We start from the raw sequence: 9387 nt of genomic DNA on the forward strand, positions 1-9387 counted from the left end.
TGATGCAGGAATAAATTTTAAAATCATCACAGATTTTAGAGAAACTTACTTTTCTAACTTATAAGTTTGTAAAAAGAGATATATCGATCTTTTTTTTTCATTTTTATTATTTGCATGAACATTTGACTGCATTAATTGGTAATTAACCCAAGCCACCAGGGACGGTATGCCCCACTGAGTTTAATTTACTAATTGTTTTTGCACATAGATGGCTCCACAGTTACTAAATCACCAATAAGCCATTTACAAGTACTACTTGTTTCACCTATTTCCCCTTTTGTATTGTTGAAAAAAAAAAAAATCTGGTATCTGATATTGCTGTTAGTAAATGTCAACAACACAATAATAATCATAATATTTGTAATGAAAACAAAAGCATCGATATTGACAGCATTGTTAATCCTACAATAACAGTACCAGAAATCTCTGGGTGTTCTTCATTGCAGTGACTTCTGGCAACAGTCTAGCCGTTTGGCTAGGGAGTCTGCTACGTATAGTGGATCTTTCCACTCAACTTGCTTTAGTGAGTCATGACACCTATAGCCATACCCATGATGATGAGTTTGTTTTTCATGAGGGGGAGGGGGAGGGAGTCTGTCATGCAAACTCAAGAAAAGGTGAAATCAGGTGAGGTCACAAGGTCTAATAATTGACTCGTTTCTGGCTAAGCACATGCAGAGCCATTTATGTGCAGACATATTTCACAAAACATTACTACAGTGAACACATTTTCCCAGAGACAGTGAGATAAAGAGTCTGTATTACCAGACATTACATACATTGTGGACTAAATAATTGATATTTTTCATCCTTTGCTTTACCTTAAAACTGAGGTATAGTTAGATTCACTAGTGTGAAGAAGGACTCTTGCTAATGTCAGGGTTTCACAAGAAATTACAAAAGAGATGTAACCATGTTACAATGCACAATACATAATCAAGTATGTGATTGAATCACCTTTATGATCACTTTCTGAATTAATGCTTATCTTCCAGGCTTTTTTATAGCATGTAATGAGAATTTTGCTTTTGATTTTTTGTGTATGTAGATAGTTGGTATGAGAGAGGATATCTTTTTTTTCTGAAGTCTTTGTTTATTCTGATTTATTCTTATTATTGAATTTCTATTTTTTCTTCCTATCTTCATTTGTCTTCTTGTCATTCCTTCTTTTCTTTGTTTAGATTCTGCTTCTACACTGATGTATATATGTATTTAGTAAATGTACGTTGGTTTATTGAACTTGCATGTTGCATCTCAGAAGCTACAAGAGGTAGCAGGCTTGTTCATGGTTTGTTCAGCTGATTAGCCTTAAATATTTGTTTTTATAAAACCAAGGATTTTGATCAGAAATAAGAAGAAAATATAGAAAAGACAAATACAAATGATTGTTTTGTTTGGGTTTGAATATATCACACATGCCATCAGTCATTCCTCTTATTTTTATCCTATGCACAAATTCAAACAGATTGGTTTACATATAGGCTGAGTGGATGTCTTGTCTTTTCATTATGAGGTTGTATAGTGTTCTGCATGTGCATGATTTTATTGGGATTTTATTTTTATGTTTAGGTTGATGTTGATTTGTGACAGTGATTTGAAGTGACAAAACAGTTAACCCTTCAAACACAAAGACAGGTAGACAGTAGCCAGAGCATAAGACTTACCTAGGACTTCACTTCTTATACTTGAAAATCTTTTTTATTTTCATTAAGGCATAGAATGTGGCAAAACTTGATTTTCTCTTTCATTATATTTGATAACATGCAAGAGCAATTTTGCATTATTGTTTGGTAACCATGTTTTTTTTTTTTTTTTTTTTTTTTTTTTAAGCCTGTGATTTTATACCATTATGCCCAGATCTTTTCTCTTTTATTTATATATTTTTTTCCTTCCTTGATTTCTTTCTTTCTTTTGGTTCTTACCATGCAGTATTATGTGCATGATAACATGAATATTTCATAGTTCTGTAATTTATGAATAATTTGCTCAGTATTGTCCAGGATATTGTATAATAGAATTGTGTGATTTTGCTGTACCATTCTGTAGTTTATTTATCTCTCTTTAAAATTTTCATAGGTAAGAAAATCATTTGAAGATGGTGATGGAAATTTTGAGCTCTATTTAGTTACAAAATACTTGTCATTTTTTATTTAGGTTTCATTTCTTGATTTCATGTTGCATGGGGGTAGAGTGAGAGACTCGTCACCGTCAGCGAAATGTTTGTAAAAAGAAGGAATTTGTTCTAGTCTTTTAATCAATACAAATAAAATTATTTTATTCTTCAATATTTAGGTTTTTCTTAATTTCGTTGTTTATTTACCTTTTCTTTGAGACTCAAAATTTAATTTATGATTGATATTTACACAATTAGAAAATCATATAAAAAAATATTGGATTGAGGTCCATTTCAATGTAATTATCCTCTCATATCAGTTCATGAGAAGATTTTTTCATATAATGGACTGATTTACAAACAAATTTGTTCTCTCCATAGAACCTTTGCAGCGTGTTCATGGTCGAAATCCCAGGGTAATGAAGTATTTAGTGTTCTGTAGTGAAGTGCGCTAGGTGATGTATCTACCTCCATAGATAGATTAAATTATTGTTTCCTTTGCAGGGTTACAGGTGAGTGAGACACCATGCACATACTTTATGTATATATTAGAGGTAGATAGGAAGATGTAGATGTATTTTGCGTATTTTAGTACTTTAAGTACCTCTCTCTCTCTCTCCACTCCTTTTTGCATTATCCTCATTTTATGGGAGACGTGTTTTTCCATCAACAGGAGCTGAAGCAATCTCGAAGGGTGTGGTGTGGGGTGCAGCTAAACTCAGTGAGCTCATAACCATTGGCTCAGAAAATTTGAAGGAATATGTCCAGCCTGAAGAAAGTAAGAAGGAGATTGACCCCAAGTGGCAGACAACAGCAAAGGTGGCACGGGATGTTTCTGGCAAGGCGGTGAAAGTCAGCGGATTTCTTTGTAAGCATAAGCGTAAAGAGCTGTTTCAGCTCTCTCTCTCTCTCTCTCTCTCTCTCTCTCTCTCTCTCTCTCTCTCTCTCTCTCTCTCTCTCTCTCTCTCTCTCTCTCTCTCTCTCTCTCTCTCTCTCTTATTGATTATTAGTAATCTAAATGTTTTTGCATCAGTTTGATGTTTATTTTTATTCTATCTTGATACACTGAACCTCTCAAATCCTTATTGGAGCTATACCTATTAATATCCTTTGTTCATCCCTTGTTGTCAGTGAGCCAAGTAGGCAAGGCAACCATGGCGCTTGGCAGGCGAGTGGCACCACATATCCAGAGGCATGGAACGCGAGCCATCTCTCACCTGACAGGGCAGAAGGAGAAGGAAGCCAATTCAAATGTAAGAGTGATGATAAGGAGTTTGGATTGGTAGAATTTTCTTGAGTTTTGTGTGTGCTTATCTATTGCAGAGTATTTAGTTTATTTTTCAGCTTTTTTTTTCTTTCTCTCTCTCTCTTTTTTATAGAGTTTGATTATCATAGGTATAATAGTGGATAGTAGTTTGTGTGACAAGTATGCATTAGTTGAATGATTTATCTGTGGTTTGTTTAATACTTTGAGTGAAAAATTTGTGTTTGTGTGTAGGAGTAATCATATGGCTGTGTATATTTAGATTCTCAGGCATAGCTAAATACAAGTCTTTCTATATATAGAGTATAGCTGAGCATATACGATATTTGGTACAAATTTATATAGCATAAAGAGCAAATAGTAAAAGTGGTGACCATAAAAACACAGTTGGTTTATAAAGAGAAAATGCATAATATTTTGTTCCTGTTATAAGCATCCTCTTGTTTTTATGGCTATGTAGATAAAACTTTTATAAATTGGACCATTTTAATTTTTTTTCCATTATGAGAAGCACATGTCTGCTATTATTTTATTGTATCTGTAGTAAAGGTAAAGTCAGGTGATTCATCAATTGAAACCACATTACAATTTATTTCACAGAATTTTGGAGGTAGATGTCATAAGTGTAGGATATTTTGCATCATAATTCACCCAGTCATATGACCCATAAATTCTTGTACTGTAAATTGTATGCACTTGATATCCTATGCCATAATACCTTTACAAAATGCAGTAACAATTAGGATAGATAGGGTAAGATACTCTGCTGATGAGTGCTGTAAAGTGAGAATGAGGTGATAGCCCTGAAACCTCTCTGAATTAGAGCAAAGGTTTCGGATACAGTTGCTGTATTTCAGTAATGTTGATGGTAGTCTTTAGCTCATGCCGATTTATAATAAAATACAAAATATTCATCACTCAAAAGAAGGTCTCCGGAATTAGTAAAAGCAGTTTACTTTCTTACAAGCAGTAGGATGATGAAGTGTATTTTTTAACTTTTTATTTCCTTTGTTGTTATGTTTTATAAGTAAATCCAAGACTTTAAGTTTAGCATGATTCACTTTGTAAATGTGTAAAAACAGTGTGTTGCTTTACTACCATATCGTTAGCATTGGAAGTGTTATAGTACTCCCCTAGACTAATGCTGGCTTTATGCATGTACCGCCAGGTGGAGGGTGTGTTGGAGGTAGCTGCAGGGGCCGTGAAGGGTGCCTCCACCGTCTACATGAGTTTAGAGAATGCTGCTGCCACTCTTGCTACCAGTATCACTCAGAACACTGTCAAAGTGGTCACTCACAAGTATGATTTTCCCTTCGTGTTGTACAGCAGACAGGCCGAAAATTGTTCTTTCTGTTCTTCATTTTTTTTTTTTTTTTTTTTTTCCTCTCTCTCTCTCTCTCTCTCTTTTTATCTTTAAAGGTATATTTTACTACTTTTATTTTATTTTTTTTATTTTCCCCATTTCCCACTCTCTTTTCTTCCACAGCCATTTTTAGCACTTTTCATTTTTTTCTTGGTCTTTTGTGGTTTCCTATCCCTTTTTTTGTAAATAAATCTTCTCACATAGACAGATTCTGCATTTAGCCTTCTTTGGCTCTTTCTTCCCATCTTCAAAAGGTTTGTTTCCTTGATTTTGTTGCATCCTTTAGCATCTTTCTTACATTTGAATCCATTTTCAGTGTAGTTATTTCTGTACATTGCTGTTATTCCACTATAATTCCAATTCTTTATTCTTGGTACATATATATATATATTTTTTTTTTTCTCTCTCTCTCTCTTTCTCTCTCACTCATCTCCTTTATGGGAGTGTATATATTCACTAAAGTCAAGACATCAGATTGTTCCACTATTGTTTGTGATGGTAATTTTTCCTTGTGAATGTTGTGTAGAAAAATTATTGTTTCTCGTATTCATATTTTGTACCGTTGTTCATGTTTATTTAATTAAACTTTGCTGTTGTTTTTTCATTATTCTGTTTAGGAGGGAAGTATTTTTATGTTTTTTTCTCTGTTTAGAGTGGAAACACATTAAAAAGATTTTCATGTCTATTTTTACCACTGTTTTATAAGTTCAATTTTTACAGCATTATTAATGTCCAGGTAACAGTTATGAGAAGCTAATAATTCATTATTTTCACAGATATGGTGAGGAAGCAGGCAACCTCACAGACAACACACTTTATGCTGTAGGGCAGACTGCTTTGGTTGGGCATAACATCGCTTCACTGGGAGTTAAGGGCATTGCCAAGCGAACAGCCAAAGATACAGGGAAGGCTCTCGTTCACCAGCACGAGGAGAAGAAGCAGTCTAAAATAGCTGGAGGAGTGGAAGAGGCAGAAGAGGCCATGGAAGTCACAGAGGAAGATGGAAACAATCCTCCTACAAAGCCAATTCGAGAAAAGAAGAAGAAACCTCTTTAAGAAGTTTTCCTTTTTCTCCTTGTTTTTTTTTTTCTTTTCTTTTCTTTCTCGAATTCTTTTCATCTCAATTATTATTTCCTTTCACTGTTTTAAAAGAAAGCAATGGATAGTTCAGTTTCTTGTAAAGGACCTTACATATACAGGTAATAAAATGTTATCTTGTTGTTGATATTAACAGTGATAGTATTATACTAATGGGCCTTATCATCATATTTTCCAGTGGATTATAATGTTTTTTTTCTTATGCACAGTATATATATTTTATATATGTTGCTAGATTATCTTTACTTCCCATTCAAGCCATCTATATATACTATTCTAACAGGATGATGAAGCTTATTCATTGGGTATTTCATTGACCAAAATTGGTAGGTGGTTAGAGAAGTTTGTTGATTGTACTGAAGATTGATTATCCTTTTGGGCCTCATGTTTTATGATGGCCAACCCACAGAAATTACTCATTGCAATGCTACAACCAGTGAAGAAATAGATACTGTTATTTATAAAGGCTAGAATGGTTGAGAGAAGTATAATTGTGGCTGAGTGTTTATGTTGCATTAGAGCTGTGTATTATTCCCTAGAACTCATAGACTGGACAGTACAGGAAAGTGCCATAACTGTCAGATTATTTGGGCCAAGAGAGATATTATTGTAAATAGAAATGATTTTTTTAAGAAATCAAAAAATTATAAATGCTTCATGTAAATACTTATTTTTCCTTACCTAAAAACATCAGAGGATTAACTTCAAATTAAGGTTGCAGAATATTGCTGAGGCTGAGTTGATGATGATTAGCTATTCCCCAAGAGATGATCATGTATTTAAACACAGAGACAGTTCTAAAATGCTATAATAGTTTGCTTCTCATGGCCCTATTGTACATGTTTCTGCTGGGGGGTATCCTCATGTCACAAACCTGTTACCCGGGTCATGACAAAGTTTCTCTCTTCACATCACAGGGTAACCATTCCTGCTGGTGCCTTATTTGTTAATAAGTGAAAATCTTGGCTTATTTTTTAAGTACTTGGATTTCCTTTATAGGGTATTATCAAATGAAGATTTGTATACATGACTGATTTCAAGATTTTTTGTGTTTTGCCAAATGTATTTGTTATTATTGTTTTAATACAAAATGTGTATGATAAACATTGATAAAATGTACTTGCCATGGATGTATATTTTAAAAATTTCTAGGTAAAGTCCAGACCATGCAGCAGTTGCAAAACTTTCAGAATTCCACAGATTCTAATATAATGAGAATTCTCTGTACAAGGTCCCAATGTTGAAGTCACAAAACTTGTATCAAAATACCTCGTAGACAATTTCTTGCCAGTATGAAAGGGTTGGTGCTTGTGTGTACATATGTTTTATAGATGAATGAACAGTGAGTAGCATGTAGCTTTGAATTCTCTGCTTTGAAGGATCTGGCTAAATTTTGTACTCTGATTTAGTGTCCTTGTGTTGTATTGCACTAGTTATATAGCATTCCATTTTGTTAATCTTTTTCATTATCTTTGCTTTGTCTTTCTTGTAGTAGGTAGTGTTCTGAAAGTTGAAGCAGCTCATGTAAAATATTTTCTTTTGAATTATGCACACACACAGAAAGTATATTTTCTTCCACTTTTTGTTTATTTATAAGTTATATTATTTTTGTATCAATTGATTGATTTGATTTGATTTGATTTTTATTTATTTATTTTTTATGGGCACCTCAGGTGTAGAAATAGCACTTAGGTTTTTTCCTTTTTCTTTGTTTGTTTTTTGTTTGTTTTTCAGAGGCTTTTTTTCAATTTCTTTTAGTAGTGGAACTTATTTGGTATAAATTGAAGTAGTGCTTGAAAAGCTAGCTGTTAATGGATGAGGAAACAATATTGAAGATCCTGTTTCTTCTTCTTCTTCTCCATCTCCCTCTCCTCTTTGTCCTCCTCCTCCTTCCCCATCTGCATCTTCATTTTCATCATCATCTTCATCTGAACCTTCATCATCCTCATCCTTTGCTTTTGGCTCATTAAGTGAATATTCTTCGCAGCATGAAGAAAACCACAAGCAAGTTATTGTGAAGAAAAGATCATATGATCAGATAATGACGTTCCTGCTTCTGACTCCACCCTGGATAAAGAAGTGAATACCAAGTTTCATCCCTTCTTTAACTGTAAATTGTATGTTTTATCACATTGCCCTGAAAATGCTTTTGTAATTTAGTGATTTATTGCAATGTTAGAGGATGATTTGCAATGCGTGACCTGAAAGCGTAGGTATACTTGCTATGATTTTTTTTTTTTTTTTTCTTTAATGATTCTAACATTTTCACATTCATGTTTTCTTTCTTCTTTCCATTTCAAACATTGTGAAACATTTAATGTGTACGGTTTATCCCTAAATATTACATTAATTTTTGTCACTTTTTCTCACCAAAATCATACAAGTAAACCTGATCCACTCACAGATTTATTTTTGTATTTTATTTTGTTTTTGTTTGTATATGGTTTTCTTATGTCTGATAAGTGTGTTTGTATCTGTTTTTATTGTGTTTGATGAGTGAACTAAATTAACATGTTATTTTCTTCCATGTAACCAATGTGAATGTCTTAAATTATTACTTATTTTCTTTAAAAAAAAAATGTCCTGTTAGCAGTGTTTGAAATACTGTTCTTGTTTATAATTAATATTATTAGCAGTATCAGTAACATAATGTCAAAAATATTTTGATCATTGTAATAATACTTAAATCTTTTATATGATTTTTATTACTTCGTACGATGGTTACATAATTTCCTCAGTAATTTTTGTAACATTAGGGGAAATCCCTCTTACAAAGAATGTTAAGTTAACCAATCATTGTAACATAAACATTGAATAATACTCATGTATTTTTCTAATGTCTAAAATTTTGTTGCACTATTTTATAAATGTCATGGAGCTTTGGAACTTTTTCTCTTTTTTCATTGAAGCATGAAAGCATTTTTTTTTTTTTTTTTTTTTTCTATCAAGTACAGCATCCAGCATTATACACAAGATAAAAGCAGCACCAAGCCAAAATTATATGATCTTTCCCTTTTTTTCTTTCTCCTTTTCATGTTATTTCGAAGTTAAAAGAAAAAAAAAAAAGGACTGTATTTTCAGGAAACTTTTTACAGGAAGCGTGAACAGAAAACCACGTTTTGTTATGCCATGTCCATTGTCTCTTACAGATTTCACACAGCTTCAAACTCCAAAAAGCAAAATAGGAGAATAGATGATATGCAACAAATCAGCAAAGCAACGGAAATTTGTATGCCTTATATGTGCAACCAAACCTATGATAGCAAGCTTTAATAAAGGATGAGAAAATACGTGCATATTATTTACTGGATCCCTATCTTTTGATTTCACTAGAGGCCCAAGAAAATTTTTTTTGAAGGTATGGTGAAAAAGAAGAAGAAAAAAAAAAAAGAGTTGAAAGGAACCACATGATTATTATGAATACTATTCTATGTGCATGAAAAGGGGGATACATTGGAAAATATACAAGTTCTTACCTAGCACGGTATAATAAGTTTCTGAATGTGGTTTTGAGATTCTTTTTCGTGTTAAAGGCAGTGCGAAACTTAC

At 32.9% G+C, this 9387-nt stretch overlaps 1 protein-coding gene across 3 annotated transcripts in view; it reads left to right on the forward strand.

Moving 5' to 3' along the window:
• The window catches only part of LOC119575279 (spartin-like), a 20198-nt gene extending 11072 nt beyond the window's left edge, over positions 1-9126 (forward strand). For 2 of the 3 annotated variants that reach the window (XM_037922814.1, XM_037922816.1), the window contains exons 9-12: positions 2787-2981; positions 3245-3366; positions 4546-4676; positions 5517-9126. In XM_037922814.1, the coding sequence (XP_037778742.1) occupies positions 2787-2981; positions 3245-3366; positions 4546-4676; positions 5517-5796 (728 nt within the window). In that variant the 3' untranslated portion in view covers positions 5797-9126. The remainder of the gene's footprint in view (positions 1-2786; positions 2982-3244; positions 3367-4545; positions 4677-5516) is intronic. The other variant, XR_005228966.1, reaches the window with a different exon arrangement.
• The last annotated feature ends 261 nt before the right edge of the window (positions 9127-9387 follow it).

The sequence above is a fragment of the Penaeus monodon genome, chromosome 7, assembly GCF_015228065.2.
Source record: "Penaeus monodon isolate SGIC_2016 chromosome 7, NSTDA_Pmon_1, whole genome shotgun sequence".
Taxonomy (NCBI): domain Eukaryota; kingdom Metazoa; phylum Arthropoda; class Malacostraca; order Decapoda; family Penaeidae; genus Penaeus; species Penaeus monodon.